Genomic DNA, 22716 nt, shown 5'->3' with positions numbered 1-22716 from the left:
GATAGTCAGACAGTCGCAGAGGTGTCTGACGGGGCAAGGGCTCCCTGGAGGTCCCTAGACCCCAGGGAACCCTAGTAACTGAGAAGCTGGGGGCCACGCCCTGGGTGGAGGCCTGGCCACGAGGTCTGCTCCCACAGGGTGGGGTCGGGGGAGGTGTGCCACATCCAGGCCTATGGGGACCTCCAGGGCACTCAGGTGTTTCCAAACAGACCCCAGACCCACCCATCCTGGGCGGGCCCCTGATCACTACTGGTGATGAGACAGCCCACCCCATGATCGCTGGCTGTGTGGCGGCATCTGGTAGCCGTGTGGCATCTGGTGGCACTGCTGTCTCTTTATGTGCCAGGGTGAACCTGCAAACCCAAAGAAGGAGTGTGTGTGTGTGTGTGTGTGTTCAATAAACCTTCTTGGGGAGAAGTCTGGTATCCCTGTGTCCTTGAGGAAGTCGGGGTGAGGGAGGCCTCAGCCATCTTCAGCACCCCTTCCATAGAGGCAGTGCCAGGCTCAGGGCAGTGAGGGGAGGTCTGCCCCTGGCCCACTCAAACCTGTTCCCACTGGGGCCTCTGAGCCCAACTGGGCCCCTCCCCTCCCAAGCAAGGCATCCGCTGAGCTGGTCACAGGCCTGCTGGGTCCACAGAGCAGGGCTGCAGGTCACCAGTCACCAATGGCATTGGGGGCTCCCAGGATCCAGGAAGGAACAAGTTCAGGGGACACCTAGAAGTTCATGCCCGTAGGCAGGTGCCCTCAGGGATCAGAGGCCCCAGTGTGGTGGCACCACAGAGGAGGAGACAGCGGCAAAGCAGCGAGTTCTTCCTGCGTGTGTCTGTCTGCAGGAGCAGCCGGCCCAGTGGCGCCAGCATTCTCAGCTCGAAGCTGAGGGCTTCCTGGAGTCCACCCCATCCTCTGGAAGCCGTGCACAGAGGGAACTGCCTGCAGGCGAAGGAGCGTCTCCATGGAGGCTTCAGAGGAAAGCGCTGGCTCCTGAGGAGCTGGAGAACCCAGAGGTGGGAGGGCTGGGAGGGGTGGGAGAGGGGTCGTTCCTTCAATTCCTGACTTCTCAAAGGACAGCCCTTCCCAGCGGGCCAGCATTTAACGACGGCAAGTTCTCATCCCCACCGCCAATGCTCACAGCAGCCCTGTGGGGTGCACAGGGGCCGCGCTCCCCACTCTACCTACAGATGACCGACCCGGAGGAGGGGCTGCACGACCCCCACACACCCTGGGCAGCCTGTGCTCTGCTCTCTGTGCCTCCCTCTGCCCTGGCTATGATCTGTGTTCCTGAGGGGGCCTGGCTCTGGCTCAAGGCAGAGACTCGTCTGCCCAAAGCAGCATCTGTTCTGGGAGCCAGGAGTCCATGTGGCCTCTGGCTACTGCCTCCCTTATTCCCCTCGGCCTTCGACCCAGGGAGGGGCAGCCCCCAGAGGTGGGAGATTAGGGAGCTGGGGCCCCGTCCTTTGGCAAGCCCCGGCCTGGCCTCTAGGAGGAGTGCGGCCTTGGGTTGCCCCGCCCCAGAGCTGTGCAGTGGTCCCCACAACCCAGCCTCCCTCCGTGGGATGGCCTGCACCCACCACACAGTTGTGTGCACACAGCAAAAATGTGGGTGTGCCCTCAAGCCCAGCCCCCCACACACACACGCCAGTGTCTGCAGACCAACAATCCCCAGGCGTACACAGACGTACCCTGGACACACCCTGTGCACCACGTGTGCCCTGCCTGCACAGCCGCACCCCTTACCCAGCCCCTCTGCTGCCCTGAGTGGTCCCCTTTTCCTCCCTCCACAGAGGGACAGAGGCAGGGGCTGCCAGCAAAGAGGACACTTCCCCAGCAGGTACCCTGTGCCCTGCAGCAGCGCCCCCAGGCCTGGTAGCAGGGGCCACTTCCCCGCTGGCTCCTGGAAGTGGCTTCCTCTGGTGTCCAGGCAGAAACTGTTCATGACCTCACGGGTGCTGGAGCTGGTAGCCAGGGAGGCCTAAATGAGTCTCTCCTCGGGCGGCACCTTGAGGACACTGTCCATCTCCAGCCGGGCCCCGGCCACCTCCTGCTGGCTCGGGCTGTAGGTGCCCTCTGACTGGCGGCGCTTCCGGGCCGCCAGGATCCCTGAGAGGAGGCCCAGGAGGAGGAGGAGGAGGCAGGCGCAGGCTGCGGGCACCACCACCTCCAGCAGCGGGAATGGCAGCGGCAGCGGCAGCCCCTTCTGCAAGACATGCGACAAGGAAGCCTCAGGTGGTGGGGGAGGGGAGGAGAGAGCGGGGGGGGGGGGAGAGGGGTGCGGGGCCTGGGACTTCTCAGAGAAAATGAGAGTAGTGACAGGCTTCCCTGGGAGATAGTGAGAGCCCCAGCCCCCCAGGGTGTGCAAGCAGGTGCCAGGGAGCCGCCCGTCAGAGCCACTGCAAGGGGAGTCCTATATGACAAAGGGCTCTGGCCAGGAGAGAACACACTGATGGACACCTAGTCTGAGCCAAGCCCCCCATGTGGGGGGGCCATGTGGGGGGCCACGTGGGACTCCACAGACACCACACCCCGCATGATGAAGCAGGGAGAGGCCTCCCCTCACCTCCCAGAGCCCCGAGTATGTCTGTCCAGTCCACTGGTGTTTCCAAAGTGCCCGGAGCAGGGCCTGCACATTAGGTACTCAGTAAGTAGTAGGTGAGAAGACAGGCTGTGCCCAGATTCCCTAGACACACTAGACCAGCTGGTAGCACACTGGGACTGGCACTTCTCTGTCTGCCCCCAACCCCTTGCCATCTCCCTCAGCCTCAAACTCCTGTCCATGCCCTTCCATCACTGGCCACCCTGAGTCTCTGTGCCCAGCCTGGCCATTTGGCCACCTCCTCCCCACAATAAACTCATTCAATCTGAGGCCATGGGGACTAGACCCCTCCCCACCCTGAAGGGTGGCCTGGTGTTTCAGAGAGTCTATGGAGACCAACCATGCTTAACCCCAAAGTGGGAGGGACCTCAGGCAGCAACCAGAGAGACTGATAGGCAGTGATGCGCCCAGAATCCAGCAGGGCCTGCCCAGCCCCCAACCAGGGAGGCCAGACCAGGCTTTGGGGGCACCCTCCTCTCTGACTCCTCGGGTGCTCCCATCAAAGATCCTACAAGGCTGCAATTCTGAAGTCTCAGAATCACAGGAAGCCAGAGCCACGAGGTTCCCTCCGTCCTGAGAGGCCTCTGAGCCCACTTGGGACCTGCCCAAGCCCCAGGACACAGCCCTGGAGAAGGCTCCCAAGGCTGGAGATAAAAGCCAGTCCAGGTCCAGCCCCGAGTGGGCGCTCACCAGCCCGCGCACCCCAGGCCCTTCTGGGAGAGGTGTAAAGCCATTATCTCCCTGCTCTGGGAAGACGGGCTGGGAGCCAGAGGCTGTAAAAGTTCCACTTGAAAGGAAACAGTCCCCAGAAGCAGAAGGGATTTGCAGGTTTATGACCCAGGCTGCCAGAAGCCTGTGGAGATCAAGGCCTCTGCCCAGGCTTCCTCTGCCCAGTGGCCTCTGCCCACTGCCCCTCCCGCACTCGCCCACCCCAACCATGGGCTCACTGCTGGGCCAACCCCGGCCCCTGGTGGGGAAGGGGTGGTGGACAGGTTCAAGCTCAAGCTGCCTGTGGGACCCTCTCAGTCCCCTGGGGTCAGTGGCTGCCTGCACAGCGGCCAAGCCCTGGGCTCCGAACCCCAGGCTCCTTGAGCCTTCCTGCTCTAGAACCCTGGCCCAGACACCCCTGGAAATCACAGACTCGTGTTCACCGAATCCCAGAATTCCGAGATCCTGTGGGCCCTGAATCCTGTCCCAGGTCGGACTTGGAGAGCCCAGATGTTTCACCGCCAGTCCCTAGAGGAGTGGTAGGGGCCCCCAAGTTCTCCCCAGAATGACAATGCCTCCTGCTGGGGGGGGGCACGGAAGGGACCTGAGTCTCCCCTGCTGCTGCCCACCCCACGACAGGCTGGTCCAGGAACAGCTGCAGCATGCCCCCCACCTCCGGCACAACTCACCACCACTTCGCAGAACTGGCCAGAGAACCTCGGGCTGCAGATGCATTCATACACGCCACCAGCCACCTGGCAGGTGCCCCCGTTCAAGCAGGGGTTGGTTTCACAGGAGATCTGACACCTAGGAGGCAGAGAAGAGGGTCGGGGTGGAGGGAACGGCTTCCTCCCACACCCGTTCCCCCGGCTGCTTTACTTAGCTCCTCAAACCCCCTTCACAGGCATCACTGTCCCTGCCTGGCAGAGCCCTGCCAGGTACCCAGGCTCAGTGTGACCTCTGTCACCTGCCACCCACCTTTGCCCCAGCATTCATGACAAAAATGACTCTCACTCCCCCAGAAGCACAGGAGAGCCTGTGTAAAGGCCCCAGGGGCTGACTCCCTGTCTGCGGGGACTCAGAACCTGCACCTCTGCAGCCCCCCGAGGCAGTGGGTCCTGGCGCAGGTGCCTGTGCAAGGCACTCTGAGAAGCCTCTCTAGGCAACTGCTTCCCTGCCCGCGTCTACACAGCAGAGGATGGTCCTGGAAGCTCCCGGAAGTGACCAGGGAGGCCTGTCTGGCACTGTGACGACAGCGGAGGCTCAGAAGGTGAGTACCCCACCTCACCCACCCCGCCCGGCCAGCCTCCCAGACCCCCCTCACCCCCCAAACCCACCTCTGGCCAGCAAAGCCCTCCTGGCAGCTGCAGTTGACAGCCCGAGGCCCACCCTCACAGGGGCCGCCGTGGAGGCAGGTGGTGTTCAGGCTGCAGTCCTCCGGCACGACAGGCCGCCTGGAGAGAAAGCACGGAGCTGGACTGGGGGCAGAACGCCAGGGGCCTGCCCACCCCCACCGTGACCACAGGCCACGGGGCCTCTGTGTTGTCATCTGTGGGATTCAGGGCGCACCTCCTGCAGTCCCTGGTGTCAGTCACGGAAGTGTGAGGAGGAAGGGATGGGACTCGGGGCGGCGCTCTGCCGCTCCGGCCCCACCCGAGGTGTGCGACCTCCCCACCCAGCCTGGGACTCTCTCCCATGGTCCAGTCCTTGGAGAAACCGACACAATGGGAAAAGGACTCTCCTTGGAGCAAAAGCAGATTCCTAAACATGAAACTTGGGCCTCACATGTGGGGGTCGGGGGGGGGGGGGGGGCGCAGGGTATCGGGGAGAGAAGGGGAAGTCGGCCCTCCGCCCGACAACCTTCCGCCATCAGCGTGGCTCCAAAGAGAATGGGTGTCAGCACCAGAATGAACGGGACGATCTCACTCTGCCCGGACCCGCAGGACTAACGGGTGAAGGCCAGTGGGGGCAGCTGGGCAGGAGAGCCTCAGCCAAGGTTTCCTCCCAAGACCAGCTCTGCATTTCCCCACTGCCCACACCCAGACAAGAGGCTGTTTATCTGAAATCCAAATTTATCCGGGTGGCCTGTATCTTATCTGGCAAGTCTAAGGGCTGTGGCTCCTGTTCACAGTGAGGGCACGCAGGCTCAGAGGAGGGAAGGGGCTGGCCACAAACCCTCTGCCCGACCCTGGCCCACCCCTCCCCGCCGGCCTCTCACGGGCAAACACATGCCCGCTCCGGTCACCCCACCGACCCACGGAACCCGGCTGACCCGCCCCCGCACCTGCAGCGAGGTCCCTCGAAGCCCGGCGGGCAGCGGCACTCGAAGTGGCCGTCGGGGTGCGGGTGGCAGCGGCCGCGGACACAGGGGCCGGAGCGGCACGGGTCGGCGTGGGCCTCACAGCGCGGGCCCTCCCAGCCCGGGCCGCAGGCGCAGGCGAAGGCGTCGAAGAGGTCGCGGCAGGCGCCGCCGTGCAGGCAGGGCGAGGAGACGCACACGGGCTCGCCGTGGCAGCCAAGGTGCGGGTCCGGCGCTCCGGGCCAGGCCGAGAAGTGCTCTCGGGACCCGGGGGTGGAGCCGGGGCGCGGGCGCGCCAGGGGCAGCGGGAGGCCTCCGAGCGCCACCCGGCCCAGGCAGCCAGTGAAGTTCTCCGCCAGCAGGACGCGCGCTGCTCCTGGGCCTCGCAGGAAGGACAGGTCACCGGCCAGGCCGCGCAGCGCCACGGGCGTTGCCGCACCGTCCAGCCACAGCAGCCAGCGCGATGCCGGGGCTGCGGGGCGCTCCATGGCCAGGCTCACGCGGTGCCAGGCGCCGTCGGCCACGTGCGGCCTGGGCGCGGGCAGCACCGCACTCGGCAGGCCAGGGCCGCTGCGCACGCCGGCCGCCAGCGAGCCGTTGTGTACCGCCAGCCAGACAGCTGCGAGGGCGCCCACGGTGGCGCGCAGGAGCCCGGCCTCTGGATCGCGCGTGCGGAAGGCGAGAGAGAGACCACTGAGTTCACCCTCTGAGGATGCATTGTGTCCACTGAATGCGACAGGAGGGCCCTCTCGGAACGTGGCCTCCGCCACACCTGCGGAGACAGGGAGTGCCGGTGAATGCTCTCTTCCTCCAGAAAGCCTGTCCCTCTGGGTGCAGTGGTCCAGCTACACTGGGCTGAAACTGTCGGCATCCTGCTCTTCTATGAGCCTCGAGGTCCGGGGTGGGATCTAACCCAGCTTGCGTGTCCAGGACACAGCATGTGAGCTGCCCAGGGTACACACTCACAGACAAAGCCATCAGGGACCTCCTCGCAGGTGGCAGGTGGGGCGCAGGGCTGGCCAGGACACCACAGCTGCTGGGCACACATGGGCCCTGTAAAGTTGGCAGGGCAGGTGCAGTGGAAGTCATTCCAGGTAACCAGGCAAGTCCCACCATTGAGACAGGGGTCAGGCTGCAGGAGAATCAGGGCAGGGGTTGGCTGGGGCCTGCAGAGACACCACCCCACCACAGCCGTCCCTGCAGTGGTTCTCAGGTGAGCACCTGCTATGGACGCATTCCCTCCTCACAGACAGACAGAGAGGAAGCCACTAACACCTCCATTTTCCAGACCAGGGAACTGAGGCACACAGAGAAGCCACCTGCCCGAGTCACTCAGCCAGCAAATGCAGGAACCCGAGTCCACACTCAGGCTCTTCCACTCCCGGGCTGGTGCTTTGCTCGTGAGCCAAGGGAGCCCTGCCCCCCTCCCCCAACAGTTCCTGCATACAGGTTCAGACAGCCAGCCTCTGCCAGGCTCAGGGTGTCTGCCTCAGACAAGGACTGGGCGAGAGGCATGGGGACCACCAGAGGGCAAGAGCATCTGGGCCGGAGAGCAGATGAATAGGAATCCCTCACTGCCGCCACTCTCTGACTGGGGGGTCCTGGGGAGGGTGCGCTCCTCACCGGGAGAAAGACATGCCACCCTGGAGATACAGGGCACTCACACTGCACATGTCCTCAGAGACACAGCCCACGGTGAGGTTCCAGGACTGCCTGCTGCCCAGCTCCCTGGGCTGGCTTGAGTTCCCCAGTGGTGGAGGGAAGAAGGGGAGGTGGAGGCCATTGAGTCGCAGGTCCTGGAGACAACCTCGGAAGGGCCCCCCCCAGGGCTGGGCATCAGCAGGGGGGAGTCGCCCGCCTACATGCACCTGCTGTGTCGAGCCCTGCAGGTGGTCTGACCAGAAGCTGAGCATAACGAGGTGGCGGAGCCCATCGTCCCAGGGCCCAGGAAGCACCAGAGCGGGACTGCCCAGCACCTCGGCCCAGACCTGGCCCTCACTCAGGAACACGGTCAGGGTAGCTGCTGAGTCATTGGCAAGCTGGAGCAGCAGGCCAGCGGGCTCCCGAGTGCGGAGGAGGAAGGACACAGTGAGGTTGGGGCCTGGCAGCTGGTGGACCAGGAAGGATGCAGAGCTCAGGGTGCCCCCCAGGCCAAACGTGGCAGCAAGAACCTCTGCAGGGAGAGAGGGTGCCAGGCATGAGGCCTGTGGGCTGGGGGAGGCAGGACCTCTGCCCCAGAGCCCACTTGGCTTGCTCCTCACCATCAGTGCATGTGGGACCACTGTAGGGCCGGGGGCAGTCACAGTGAAAGTGGGTCCACAGGTCCACGCAGGCCCCACCGTGGGCACAGGGTGGGGGCTGACACTGCTCACGGCGCTTGCAGCCCAGGAGGACATTTTCCCCAAGATCTTCAGGCAGCAGGAGGTGCCCATCCACATGTACATCCTGGAGACAGCCCGCAAAGCCTGCGCCACCCAGCTGGACAGAGCAGGACCCGGCAGGCGGCACGGCAGTGGAGGCAGTAGGAACTGGGGCCGTAGAACTGGAGGCCACGCAGAGCTGGGCAGGGCAGTCCACGTGCCAGAGCCGCAGCTCCAGGATCCCAAGGCCAAGTGTCACCGCCACTTGGTGCCACTGGCCATCATTTAGGGACAGGTCTGGCAGCCTCAGGACAAGTACAGCATCGCCGTGGCTCCAGAGTGTGGCCTGAAGTGTGGCTGTTGCCAGTGCCAGCTCCAGCTTCAAGCTGCCCTGCATGTCACTGCGAGTGGCCAAGGAACCAGCAGGCAGCGTGGTGCGAAATCTCAGTGCCAGACCCAGGCGGACACCGACGGGCACCGACACCCGCACAGGGTTCCCGGCCACCATGGAGAAGGTGGTGTTCTGGCCACAAGAAGGTCCGTGGGAACCAGGTGGGCAGTGGCAGATATAGCTGTGGACTCCAGACTCGAAGGTAGGGCTGCAAGTGGCAGCCGGTGGGCACGTGTGGCCCTGGCAGCCAGTGAGCTGCACAGAACAGTCATGCCCGCCCCAGGCCTCAGGGCAGCGGCAGAGGTAGCCCGCCACGATGTCATCGCAGGCCCCACCATGGAGGCAGGGCTCCGACAGACATTCATCCACATTCTCCTGGCATGTCAGGCCTTCGGGAGAGACCAGGCCACGGCTCAGCACCCAAGGCCAGAACCACAGTCTCGACCCAGAGCTTGCATGCCTCTTGGGACTGGGACCTCAGTACCTGCCAACCAAACCAATTCCCAATTCCTGACAGATTTTTCATGGTCCCCAGAAGTCCCCGGAGGCTGGAATCCACGATACCCCCTTCTCTGCTCTATCCAGTGAGTCTCCATGCCCCGTGGATTCAATCTCCTAAACACTCTCCCATCTGCCTTTTCTCCCACCGCACCCCCCCTGCCTTACCTGCTCTCTGAGCCACAGTCTGGCTTCCTCCAGTCTGCCTGACTTCAGAGTCCCCTGCCCCCACCATCCACCCCTACAAGCAACCAGAGATCCATTTCTAAAGATCACCTGGCCAGACTCCACTGCTGCTTAAGGTCCAATCACTCCCCCTAGCATTTGAGATTCCTCATGGGTCGGACGCTGCCAATCACTCCAGTCTCAACCCTGCTCCCTCCAAACCTCGAACTACCTGTTCCTCCAAGCTTTGCCTGGAAAGTCCAGACTCTGGGGCTTTGCTCACACTGTTCCCTCTGCTTAGAATGCCTCATCCTCCCTCACCCTGCCTTTCAAACTCCTACTCATCCTGCAAAGCCCAAACTCAAAGGGCCAATCCCCTAAGAGGCTGCCTCTGACTCCCAGCCCCAAGCTACTGTGTCACTCCCAACTCCTTGCCCACTTCCTGGCACAGTGCCCCAGTACCCTGTGTGAAAAGTGTCTGTGCAGCTGAGACCTCCCCCAGGAGCCTGGCCCCAGGAGCTAGGAGCCAGCAAGGGCCCAGTGTGGCTTTTGCGGACAGAGTCCATGAAATGGAGGAGCGGGAAGAGGTGAGTGTATGCGCCTGTGGCGCTCCCCAGGCTCTAACCTCCCAGTTCCTCCACCCTAGGGTCCCCACACAGGCTGTGAAGGGGCCACCTCACCCTTCCCTCTAAGAGCTCCCACGCCAGGTGCTCTGGCCCTGGCCTGGGCCAAGCGCTCACAGCCCAACCCCAGCTCAGCCAGAGCCCCCACAAACCCCAAGGCCAGCCCCACTCCTGTATCCCAGCTGGAGGAACTTGGGTCCAAAGAAGCCACCAGTCAGCCCACAAACAGCATAGTCTCCTTCCGATGACAGCAAGCTCCACCTCCCCCTGCCCAAAGCCACCGCTGTTCCCGTACCTGCCAGGAGCCACAGGCCCCCCAGGAAGGTCCACGGAGCCCGCAGCCCCATTGCACTTCCCCAGATATCTGGGAGTGCCGAGCGGGCACTGTGGCTGGAGAGCAGCTGGGGAGCAGAGCTCCCTGCCTGGGCTGGCTGCCTCCTTCAGGGCCAGCTCAGGAATGCCCGGCTCTGGCCTCCCCCATGCCAAGCCTGACCCAAAGGGAGGATGGGGATGGACAGTGGCAAGGAGCCCAGGCCCACAGCCGGGGGTCCCCCTCCTGGTGCCTGACCTCGCTGTCAGTCATCTGCTGAGCTCAACTCCTGCTGATGCTGGGGAATCGGGGGGGATAACACCCCCTCTCTAGAGCCTCCGTAGCCCTATCCAAGGGGATTGAAACCCCCACCTCACGGGGCTGTGGGGAGGCAGCAACAAAATCCACAGGGACCTTTCTTCAAAGACAGGGCATGTCTGGTGGACTCACTGTGCACCGGGCACCCCAGAGTCAGGACTGGGGAGCCACAGCCCACGGGAGCAGAAGAGGAGCCACCCAAGGGTGGAGACACTGAGTCCCAGTGCCTTTCGGTGGGTGAAGGGTAGAGGGGATGGTGGTGATCACCGCCCCTCCCCCTGGGCATGTGAGCCTGTGCCCAGGAGCCTGCTGGGCTGAGCAGGCAGTGTGCCCACACAGGAATGTGGGCAGTGTGGGGGGAGTGTCACAGGCATTCCAGAGGGAGTGGGGACCCTTGGTGAGTGAGAACTGCCTTGGGTTCGCCAGTGTCCAAGTGGGAGGGTGTCTGTGTGTCCATGAATCTGCTGCACCCGAGGCAGAGAGACGCTTTCTGTCCCCCCAGCTCCTGCTTAACAAGCCCCAGCTCCCCAAAGGTCAAGCTCCTCCTTCTCCAGACACTGCCCCCGGCTATCTGTAATGCCCCCCCTTTACCTTCTCTGCCCTGGCCAAAGTGCCTGTGTCCTTCCCATAGGCCCCTAGGCCTCTGCCCAGCCCTTTGATGTCAGGTGCCTGGGGTTCTCTTTGCCCATCACACCACACTCTCCCAGATGACCTGGGCTACCCAGTCTCCCACCCCAGTTCAGGCCACACCCCTGGGCCCCAGACTGTCCAGCAGCCCCCACCCAGGCTCCTTCTGGGGGTGATCCACAGTCACTCCGCCTCAGTGTGGACAAGGCTGATCCAACATCACCCAGGACAGAAATTCAGCTGGCACCCATGATGCCTTCCACTCACACCTGGATAACTGTCAGGACCTATGCAGTGTCCCTCCTAAATCTTTCTCAGCCTGATTGGTTACTTCCACTCCCACCTCCAAAGCCCAGATGCATCCCAACTTGGCTCTCGCCTGGGCCACTGTGCCCACCTCCTCTCTAATCTCATACCCTATCAGTCTGGCCTCCACACATCAGCCAGAGGAACCTTCTCACCCCACACCCACCGGCTCCGACCTTGCCTGCCCCAGTGCTCACCCCACCCCAGTACCTGTGTAGCCATCTGGACAGTGACACTGAAAGCCATTGGGCAGGTCCTGGCAGCGGCCTCCACTGAGGCACGGCCCTGAAGCACACTCGTCGACGTCCACGCCGCAGTCGTCCCCTGCAAGAGGCCCAGCTATGGTTCCCACCTGTGCCCTCAGAGCCAGACTAGACCCGGAGGGGCCTTATAGCTGGAGAGACTGAGGCCCAAAGAGACGCACTTGAACCCAGCCCGGCACCGCGCCCCCACCCCACCCCGGTGCATTTGGATACGGGCAGACCTGCTGCCCTGAAAGGGGATGGGAGCTCACCCTCAAAGCCCGGAGGGCAGCGGCACAGGAAGCCGGAAGCATGGCGGAAGCTGAAGGTGCCGGGGAAGGCGGCCTGGGCACCCCCGTAGAGGGTAGGGTCCGAGCGCTGCAGGCACTGGCCCCCGTGCTGGCAGGGGCCTGCCGCACACTCGTCCTCGTCCACCTCGCACTGGTCACCGCTGTAGCCTAAGGGCACACACACGCAGACATCAGGTCACATGGACCCCTCAGGCAGCACCCCAGCCCTGCCCCACAGACGCCAGGCCAGCCTAAGGCCAAGATGGGACAACAGCTCAGAACATGTTCCCACATCCCAGAAGAGAGGGAGACTCATCGAGGGGGTAAGGATGACCCTGGCAGCCTTAATCAGCTCAGCATCATCTTACTAGCATTACCAGAAGTGAGAGACTGCACGGCCTGCACGTGCCAGGCCGCATGCCAAAGCTCCGTGAGCATTGCACCTGTACTGTCTCACGGCAACCCTGTGGGCAGCTGGTACGATTAGCCCCATTTTTCAGATCAGGAAACTCGGTCCACTCCCAGCGCATGCGCTCAGTTGCACACGGCTCCCACCGCCCCAGGCCATGCCCGTCCACCAGCCTGCGCATGCGCCCTCTCGCGCACACCCACGCACGCACACACGCACCCACGCACGCACCTGGCCAGCAGAGGCAGCGGAAGCTTCCGAGGCCCTCGAGGCAGGACGCATTGTGCGCGCAGGGCATTGACGCGCACTCCAGCACTTCCAGCTCGCAGCGCAGGCCCTCGTAGCCAGTGTCTGCGCAGTCGCACCGGAACCTGGAGCGGGGCACGCACTCGCCTGCAGCCTCCTGTCTCCACCGCGTCCCCAGCCCACTGCGAAGCCTTCCCACCTTCGCGCACCGGGCCGCACGCTCACCCGTTGACCAGGTCATGGCACACGCCCCCGTGCCCGCACGGCTGGCTCTGGCACTCGTCCAGGTCCAGCTGGCAGCTGGTGCCCCCATAACCCGGCGTGCACACACAGCGGTAGGAGCCCACGCCGTCCAGGCACGAGCCCCCGTGCAGACAGGGCGCCGAGGCGCACTCGTCCACCTCCACCTCGCAGTTCACGCCTGGACAGGGCCGGAGACAAGGACGGAGGCAGGTCACCCAGAAGGAGTGAGAAAGAGGCCAAGTAAGGCCTAGTCGAACCTGCTCCCATCATTACACGGAGCGGAAGCTGAGAGTCCACGAAGAGAGCCTGCTCATTCATTCACACCGAGTAAGGTGTTTCTTGCGCCAACAGTGGTAATAGGGTAGAAACAAGACAGACATCCCAGCTCCCTTGAGCTTGCAGTTATCTAACCCGGGAGATGGGCTCCAAGTCAATGTTAACTAAAGGAGGACTGATTTTTAATTTTGATAAGCTCAACAATGAGGAAGTACTGGATTCTGTGAAAGCAAGAGCCCGGGTCTTGGCCTGGGGAACTGGGAGTCAGGGGAAGGTTTTTGGAAAAAGCCTTTTGAAGGACAGAGGTGAGCAGGGAGTCGCGGGGAGTGGGGAGCTTTCTAAACCACTAGGATAGGGAACTATTTGAGTAGTTGGGTTCAACAGAGAATGTTTGTTGGTCAAGAGCTGCTTGGGGGCGGGCAGAATGCCCCAGGCAGAGCACAGGAAGCTAGAGAGCTAAGGGGAGAGTGGAGGAGGTGCCCCGGGCATGCGGGGTGGCCAGGCCTGGGAAGACCAGGTGGCACAATCTGGGCTTATCCTACAAGTGTTGAGCAACCAAGTTACATGGTTCTATTTGCATTTTTAAAGGCGAACTTTGCTGGCTTTGAAGAGGGTGTGAGGGCGGACCCCAGAGAGGGACAGAGCCTGGCAGGAGATGCTGCAGCAGGGAAGCAACTCCTGGTTTCTCCTGCCCTGTCTTGCTTTTAAAAGTTGAAAGTTTGAGTCCCAGGAACCCTCTCAGTCCTGGGCAACCCCCAGAGGGCTGGGTGGCTCTCCGGGCATGGGGGCTGTGGCGGTGAAGGGGGATGGGGAGTCCATCCCAGTGTGGAAATGTACTGCTGACTGAATTGTGGAGCCTGCATGGCACTGTAGACTCCAGTGGCCCTACCCCTGCCGCCTGCGTGGGATCGGTCGTGGGGACCAGGGGCCCAGCTGGCTCCAGCAGGAACCTTACCCCCTTGCCTGCTCAGTGAGCACAAAACAGCCCCTCCTTCCTGTGACCCCGCACTCCTCCTGCCCTGGCCCTGCTCCCACCCTCTGTGCCAGGGGGAGCCAGGCCCAGACGGCCTGGAATCCCAGCCTCCCCCGCCTGGCTGGGAACGGAAGGAGGGGCAGAGAAGTGAGTCACACAGACACTGCCCCCGCTTACTTCTCACCCAGAAAGCATTCCCCAGAGCATCTGAGCACCAAACGCCTGCGCACACACCTGCTGGCCCTCATGCACTCGGTGTGTGAGCACAGAGGCATTGCAGGAGCCCAGACACCTGCAAACACTGGCAGACACACGGGCCCTTTATATGGCCTCACTCACACCGCACAACTCACCTACCCTAGACACTGAGGCCCTCGGATGGTGAGAAAGACACGTGCAGCCCATTTCCAGAGCCCATTTTCATCTGTGTGCCGAGACCTACTGCTCCACTGTAAGCACGTGCCTGGGAGCCCTGCCCCCCAGTCTGTGCCCCTTGCTCTGAGGTGCCCTCACACTGCCCTCTGCCCTCAGAGAGGTGCCTGAAGCCAGGGTGTCTGTAGTACAGGCTCCCAGCTGCCCTAGACCCAGCCACCTTCCAGACCTGTCCCTAGTGGCGGCCTCCTTCCCGGCTCCTCGGCAGTCACTCCAATGGCTTTGGCCTTGGAGCATGGACGGGACTGGGACAGGGCCAACCTCTGGAGGAGGGAACTAGGTTCCCTCAGTGCCAGGCCTTGTATATACATTATTGCCCACTTCCCATTGGAGACTGCAGGGGCCGTGTCTGCCTTACAGTGTGAATGGGACCAGCATTACAACCCGAACTGTACCTGGGGTGTGTTCGCACTCTAAAATCACCCCTTGAGCCGAAGGTGTCTCCACTGCAGCCTGACACAGGTCTGGAGTGAGTAGATGTGAGAAACACGGTGTAGGTGTGCACACAAACCAGGCACACCTGCCCTCCCGTCCCACCTGAGGGGTGTCTCTGTTCCCAGCACGTATGAACTCTAGAAGGGACTGAGCTAACGTGCGTCCAGTGCCTGTTATATGCCATGCTCCGTACCGTGCCCATTCACACTCTCACCCAGAGCTGCCAGGTCAGCCCCAGAGGCGTCAGCTCTGTAGCAAGACCTGGAGCAGCTGACCCGAGAGTCACCAGGTGTCTAGAAGCGGGGACGGGACGGGACAGGGCGGGGCGGGGGGGTGTCTATACTAAAGCCAAAGCTGAATTCGTGACTTCAGCTCACACTCTGAGCCGCTGACGGCAGCAACATTACAGACCCCTGGGCCCAGCCCAGGCTGTTACCTGCATAGTCAAGGGGGCAGTGGCACTCGTAGCGATCAGCCAGGTTGTGGCAAGTGGCCCCGTGGTGGCAGGGCCGGGACGCACACTCATCGATGTCCAGCTCGCAGCGTGGGCCCTGGAACCCGGGCACGCAGTAGCAGCGGAAATCACTGGGGTCTGGACCCTGGGGCACACACAGAGCACCGTGGTAGCAGGGCTGGGCAGCGCAGCCCTGGGGCTCCAAGGGCCCGCAGGTGTAGCCGCCGCTCCCCGTGGCCTGGCACTGGGTCCCTGGAGCACACGGGTCTAAAGCGCAGGCACTCGGGGTCTGCGAGGTCACCGTTCCTGCAGAGAGACAGGACAGGGTGACCAGGGGCTGCCAGACACCCTTCCCACACTCTCCATCCCCAGATCCCAGAGCCACAGGGCAGCAGGGGTCTGTCCACACTCTGCAGGACGGAGGGTGGGCCAGGGTCGACCAGCCAGGGCCCAGTGTTCTGCCCACCTCTACAAGGGGAACTGGGACATTTCAGGACCGCCTCCACGGCAGAGCAGTGGGACCTGGGATGTCGGGCTCCCTGCTCAGGATTAGTGAGCTGTCCTGTGCTCAGGGCATCTCTGCAGCGCCTCTCTGAGCCGGCCCTGGCAAGCCCGTTTTACAAGAAAGCAGATGGAGGCCCAGGAAAGGAAGGAAGCCCTTGCCTGAGACCACACAGCAAGTCAGTGCTGGGCAGCCCCCCAGGCCTGCTCACTCCTTTCAGTCCCGCCAGGGAGGGGTCTCCCACCTATGGCTCACCCCCTCCCAGAAGGCCCAGGAGGGGCTCATCTCACTGCCCCCTCCCCCACTCCTGCTGGGGGTCTGGTAACTCCATCTCTGCGTGAAATTGAAGATGAAGGACTTCAAAGGCCCTTCTCCCCACCCCACTGCCCTGGGAGCTTCTCACGTGGTGCCTGGCCCTTGTTGTACCCCGTCAGCAACTGCATGAGCAGCCAGCCTGTCCATGGTTATAGGGTCCAGGACAGGTACTGAGACCTGCGGACTGAACCCCTGGCCCTGGCCATGTGCTGCCTGCACTGTGCTGAGCTCCCTCTGCTAGAGGGTCACCTACTGATCTGGAAGCCTAGCCAGGTAGAGAGCCAGCTTCCCTCCCTCCCTGCCTGCCTGCCTGTGTAATTCTGGGGTAAGAACTTGGGCTTTGGAGAGAAACAGCCCTGGGTTAGAGCCCAGCTCAATTGCCAGCTCTCAGGCCTTGGGCTAGTCATTCTCCTACAAAGCTCCTCCCCAATCCGGTCCCCACTCCAAAGAGGAGACTCTAGAAGTCCCAGTGTCATAGTAGGACAGGTTAGGCCTCTAGCCTCAGGTGCTGCAGTCAGGTGCTCACTTGTAGAAGGGCAGTAAGTGATGGTGGAGGGGGAGCTGCCCACAGGAAGAAGCCCCCACCCCCGCCCCGACCTGGGGCTCTGAGAGGTGACCCTTCTCCCATCAAGTTGTCATCCAGACACTAACCAGGCCCTGCACCTCTCCTCCCCCACCCTGGTGAAGACCCCCAGATAAGGCTTGGCCGCCTCTCAGGCGTCATCCACATTCCACCAGGCAGGGCTGTCCACTGGCCAGCCCCACCCACCCAGCCCGGGCCAGGCACCATGAGGACAGGGGTCTGGGAATGCTGACCGATACATAGACTCGGGGGAGACCCAGCTGCCACCCTACCCTGGAGTACCTGGTACAACTCAGCATGGCTCACTGATGCCCGGGCCCACACTGGGGTCCAGGGAGCACCCAGGGCCAGGCAGGGGCAAGAGTCTCAAATGCTGTCGGACCAGATGACCACCTAGGGCAGCCATGGGGTCCACAGATGCTCTCTGCCCACCACTCCTCTGCCCAGTCCAGGGCTCACGGACAAGGGTGGGGAGTGTCTGAGCCTCTCTGAAGGCTGGCGGGCAGCCCTTCTTTCCTGCACTCTGCACTCTGCACTCTGGGGGCTGCGTCCCCTGGGGCTGGGTGCTGTGCTGGGCATGGGGAGAGGATGTGATGGGGGTAGGGAATCGAGCTCCCTCACATAAGGAACAGGTTTGGCACCAGACAGACCTGGCTTGGGGTGCAAACAGTGCCCACCTCGTGGCGTGTTGTAAGGAGCCACCGAGGTGACCCCAGTGCAGCCCTGGCACCTAGTGGGCCCTCAGTGAGGACTCTGGCCATTGTAACCCAGCCCAGCTCAGGAGGAGGAGCATTGGAATCAGAGCCCCCCTAGGAAGGGCCTGGCTGCTGGGTCCTGTGCCATTCAATCCCAACACGGTGCAGCCTCTCATCCACGTGGTCCAAGGGGCCGCACCCCAATCTGGAGCTTTGCCCCTGGTTCAGAGCTCTCCAGTTCAGAGCAACAGGACCAGGCTGGGTGTCCAGGGCCAGTGTGAGTAGGGAAGGTGGGTGCAAGTGGGCTATGGCCCAAAGTGACAGAACCCCATGAGATGAGTTCTGTCACCTGGGAGGGAGGAGTTTTTGTCAGAGCCAGGAAGAGAGGGAGGGAGCTGCCTGTCCCAGGAGGCATGCAAGAGCCCCCAAAGCCCGCATGTGTCATCTCATATAATCCTCATAACTACCTGAGGAGGTGGGGGTACTCTTATGTCTGAGCCACAGTTGAGGAAGGCAGGGCTCGGGAGAAGCACAGTCCCACAGCCCATGAGGACTTGGAAGCCTAACCCAGGTCTCCCTGCTGCAGAGCCTCCAGTCAGAGTTTCTGGAACCCAGCCCCACTCTGCCTGCATCAAGAATACTCATTCCTGGGCCCCACTCCAGACTGCAAGATTCAGAACTGCTGGGTCCAGGGCCCAGGGATCTGCATTGCAACATACTTCCTGGGGATTATTCCTTTGTAGTCTAGGCTGGGGAACTGCTGGCCTCGGGTTCTGCGTCTCACAGGAGCGAGCCCAGGAGGCCTGCCAGCCCAAGCCTGAGGGGAGAGGTAAGGGCAGAGGAAGGGCCCTCCCAGGGGCCAGGCTGGAGGGGTGGGGCCTGTTGCCAGGGTGATGAGGGGCCTGTGCTTATCTTTACAAATCCCTCCTGACCTCTCAGGCCTGGGATGACCTAGCAGGGGAGGGATTAACTAACATTGCCCCTCCCCTTGGGCCTGCCACCCAGCCCAGAGAAGGCCCAGAACCCGCGGGAGGGGAGGGACTGGCTTTCAACAACAGCAACTGTTTCCTGAGTGTGTCTCCGAGCTGGTGCCATGGGCTGCCCTGCACATCTCGTCTTTTGTTAATTACTGTATTGATTTAAACCAGAAGACATGGGTGCTGTAAAGAAAACTGTTTCCAATCCAGAGATCACAAACCTGCCCAGGATCATCCCTCAAAAACTAAGAGGCACACTGATCCTCCGTAGACCCCTGAGACACCCACACGTCTCCTTGTGCGGGTGGAGCCCCCACTGAGCCCTCGTCCCGCCACCCTGGGCCCTGGAAGGGTCTCCGAAGGCCTGCTCGGCCGTGAGAATGCAGGTCCAATGTCTGCCGGGCAGAGCGGGCCATCCTCCCTGTCCACCTGGAGCCTGGCCAGTACCAAGCCCTCTGGGCTTTGGCCCCGCTCACTCGGTGCTTGGTAACTCCTCTGGGGTGCTGCTACAGGCCTGCGATGCCTGATGGTGCCTTGAGCACTGTTTCCTGAGGGGGAATTGGGGGCGCTTCTTGACTTGGCAAGAGGGGAAGGATATCTTTAAGAATAGACCCAGTGACTTTGGGTGGCCGGCACACAGTGCATGACATACAGCTGGTGTGTCATAGAACTGCACACTTGAACCCGCATGGTTGTATTACCCAGCGTTACCCCTTTAAAACAAAATATTTCATCTGAAAATCACAGGGAAGAAACATTTTAGATCTGGCAGGCATGGGGGCCCCTGGAGAAGGGAAGCATTCGCCTCTTGTCAGCAGGCCCCGGGGGCTGGGACTGAGTCACTGTGCAGGCGGGAAGGTTTGGAAGACTCTGTGATTACAGATGTTTCCCCGAAGGTTGAAAGGCATCATCTCAATATGGTGGCCACAGCAGTCACTGCTGGGGATCCCTGCCTGCCATCGCTACACCCCAGCGTTTCCAAACCGTGGTCCCAGAGCAGAGGGCGGAGAGGCACCCCCAACGTGAGGGTCTGAGGGAGCAGGTGGGGCCCTTGCCTGCCGCCCAACAGGCCACCAGCAATTATTTCAATTCTAACTGCGACCAGGCTTCTGGCTTCTGTCTCAGGTTTCCTTTGAAACGGGTTCCCCGCCAGACCTAAGTGGAAGGACCAGGTCATATTCTCCTCAGCCCCCCGAGTTAGTCGGTGGGTCCCCGTCAGACACAGGCACAGAGATGTGACTCTGCATCAGCTAGGACTGCAGTCTGCTGTGATGTCCTGGCCCTGCCACCCAACTCTGTGACTGGGCGAGGAGCCCACACCCCCCTGGGCCCCACTCATGGCCTCTGCGAATGGCGGCCTTGCAGGGCTGAGACAAGAATCGGATTCGGTTGCGTCAGTTAGTCTGGCAGCTCTTCGTTTGTTCGTCACCAAATCTCAGCTGGGGGGTGAACACCAACTGTCCTGCAGGCCCCCGCCCAGCTCTGGAAGTGGGAGGGGCCTGGCTGTGGATCGGACTGCTGCCCCTTTGTCAGCCGGGCTCCCTTGGTGTTCGGGGAGCAGGAGGGATTGAGAGCCCAATGCGCGACATTGTGCTCCGAGATGCTTGGTCCCCTCCTAGCAACCAGTGGGGCCTTTGTTGCAGAGCTGGGGGGGGAGGGTTGAGCCCGGGCCAGTGGGGGGCAGGCTGCAGAGCTTGGGGCCCAGGCCTGCAGAACCCCTTGCCCTGCAGGATGGAGCTGTCCCAGTGATGCCATCTGGCCCTGTGCTGCCTGGCAGTTGGGCCTGTGGCGCTGGTGTCAGAAATGCTCACACCTGCCGTGCCCCTGCTCCAGTTTCAGGGCCCCCCAAGGAGGGGTTCCCTCCACAGAAACCCTGGGGGTGAGGCCGCCCTTGGAGACCCTGGCAGGGTAGTGTAGGGCGAGTGAATCTGCCCGAGTCCATTTTCTTCTGTGGCTTCGATCCCCTCTGTGCTCACTCTGCCTCAGCATTCGAGTGAACATACATTTGCCTGGGGATGCACACACATTGAGGGAAGCACACTGGTGGTGCAGGCACTTGTAGGTGTGTGTGTGCATGTTGCCTGTGGACACCGGTTCAGGTGCTGGTGTGTGCCCTTGTGCGTGCCACGCCAGTTTGCAAGTGTGGTGTGCGTGCACAGCTGTGATTTGAGGGTGGGCACACATGTGATTGGTGTGTTCAGTTTGCATGTGTGCATACATGTGTGTGCACACTGTAGCACAGGGGATGGGCACCGGACCCACAGACCAGGGTCTCTCATCCCTTGTGTAGGGTGCAGGTTCCGGATCCTCTCACGGACCCCAGAGTTGCGGGGGCCGGGGGGACCCAGCCCATAAGCCCCCAGCCCTCCCTGAGCCTTGGTTTCCTCCACTGCAGACTAGGGTCCTCATTCTCCCCATGGGCCCCATGGGGAGTGGGGGACGAAGGCTTTGTGAGCCAGATCCCATGAGAGGCTGGATGAAGGGGTGTAGGAGGACTTGGCCCCCCTCCCTGGGAGTCTGAGGAGGTGGGGGCTTCCCCAGCCACTGCGGAGCCCAGCCACCCGCCTCCTTGGTTCCCTCCTCCAGCAGTGGCGGCGGGGGTGGGGGACTTCCCAGGCCTGGCCCCAGTAGCCATAGTGACCGAGACAAAGCGTCCCCCAGATCCCCCAGGAAGAATTCCAGGCCCGTGCACACACACGTGAATCCACTTGGACAAAAGCAATGCTTGGTGAACGGGGTCTGGCTTCGGGAAGCCCTTTCAGCCCCACTTGGGAATGCCTGGGAGGGGGCCCAAGGCCCCCGGCCAGCCCCTGGGGCCCCCAGAGCACCTGCAGTCCCCTAGTGCAGGCAGGGCTGGGCCACAAGTGGGGGGGTACAGGCAGGCATCAGCTCCCCTGGGCCTTTCCCTTCTTCAACCCAGTCCCTGGGGCTGAGGCCTGCTGCCCCCACCCAGGCTCCTGTGACACAGCTCAGCCCACCCCACAGCTCGCCCCCCACCCCCAGCTCACACTGGGACACCACCCTCCACACTCAGGAAGCCTCAGACGCAGCAGCTCGGTCTCACCCGGGACAGCTCACCCTACTTCACAACTCTGACACACCCACCTGCGCGCCATAGCCTAGCACAGGCCCCACAGCCCAGCTGTCCCCAGCCCCAGCACCCCTCCCAGAACACACAGGCCACCCGTCACCCAGGTCACAACCGGCCCACATGCCCCTCACAAAGCCCCCAACACACAGCAGCCCCCGAGTCCAGGACACACTGGCCTCCACACGAGTTCCATGGCCCACGCCCCCCACCCCGTGACTCAGGCCTGCATCCCAGCCCTACTGTGGGGCTGGCACACACAGGGAGAGCCCCAGGGCCTGTGGTGTCTGCTGTGGGAGACAGGCCCTGCCCCAGGCCTCCCCCCACGGCTTGTGCCCCAACTCACCGGCCAGCAGGGCGAGGGTGAGGGCAGGGGCCCCGAGCAGCAGCAGCAGCAGCAGCAGTAAGAAAGGGGCTGAGAGCCTGGGGTCCTGCGTCCCCGGCCCGCCCAGCGCCATGGCAGCACGCTTCGCTGCTGTGGGAACAGGAGGCCTGGCCGGCGGTGCACCCCCCTCTCCCTCCAACCAGCACTAATGCCGTGGACAGAGGCCCAGCCCCTCCCTCCCTCCTCTCCCGCCTCCTCCCCCAACCGGGGCCCTCCCAAGCTGCTCCACCTCCAGGAGGGCTCCGGAGGAGGGGTCTGACCCTCCCAGTCTCCCCAAGGCCCCTGCTGGTCTGACCTCACTGCAGTGCCCACCACTGTGTCCCTCCTGACGCCCCCATCTCCTCATCCCCCCACCTCCCAGCTGTGCTGAAGCAGCCTCCTCAGAGAAATGTCAGTTCTTGGGGCCTTCTCCCCAGGTGAGGCCGCTACTCACTGGTCCTCAGTTATCCCGCCCTGCCGGGCCACCCCCGGCCCAGGCCTGAGCGACCAGGAGCCTCCCAGACCTTCGAGGTTGGCTCTGAAGCTCCAGCTCCTCCCACTTAACTTCCACCTATGCAAGGGACCCCACCCTGCAGCCCGGCTCCCCCTTCCCCCCTCCACTTTCAGTCATCTGCAGCTCCCCGAAGCTCTTCCTCCTCCGTGCCTCTTGGTCCCACCCCTCCTCTTCACTGCTGTGCACTGCGCCTCCCACCATAGCCCCCAGGAGAAGGTCCCCGACTCCCCCCACCAGCCGTTTCTCCCCTTTGCCCTCACTCTCCTTTGCTGTTTGCGACTCCAGACACCTCACCATAGTTCAAGGCAGTCCATCCCAGGGAAGGGCAGCACTAACTAGGCCAGCTTTCCTGCCCCCCCCACTGGAAGGCCTCCTCGTTGTCTAACCTCACAGTCTCCTGCTGCACTTGGTGTTTGCTCGCACCAGGCTGCAGAGGGCAGTGTCCTGTGGGTGGAGAGGATGCGTTCTTCAGGGGACCTGGGC

At 62.6% G+C, this 22716-nt stretch overlaps 1 protein-coding gene across 1 annotated transcript; it reads right to left on the bottom strand.

The window, feature by feature from the left end:
- Positions 1–19: 19 nt before the first annotated feature.
- Positions 20–21888, bottom strand: CRB2 (crumbs cell polarity complex component 2). Its single transcript, XM_037036467.1, has 13 exons — positions 21702–21888; positions 15178–15501; positions 12608–12803; positions 12368–12507; positions 11710–11895; positions 11406–11519; positions 7859–8737; positions 7262–7770; positions 6564–6729; positions 5583–6369; positions 4636–4752; positions 3988–4105; positions 20–2194 (listed from the first exon to the last, which is right to left on the bottom strand). Exons 1-13 carry the CDS (start codon positions 21811–21813, stop codon positions 1970–1972), a joined length of 3873 nt encoding a protein of 1290 aa, XP_036892362.1. The 5' UTR covers positions 21814–21888; the 3' UTR covers positions 20–1969.
- Positions 21889–22716: the final 828 nt, after the last annotated feature.

Source organism: Sturnira hondurensis, unplaced genomic scaffold (assembly GCF_014824575.4).
Source record: "Sturnira hondurensis isolate 20B ecotype Veracruz unplaced genomic scaffold, ASM1482457v3 Scaffold0022908, whole genome shotgun sequence".
NCBI classification, from domain to species: domain Eukaryota; kingdom Metazoa; phylum Chordata; class Mammalia; order Chiroptera; family Phyllostomidae; genus Sturnira; species Sturnira hondurensis.
This window is presented reverse-complemented; position numbering and strand designations above follow the sequence as displayed.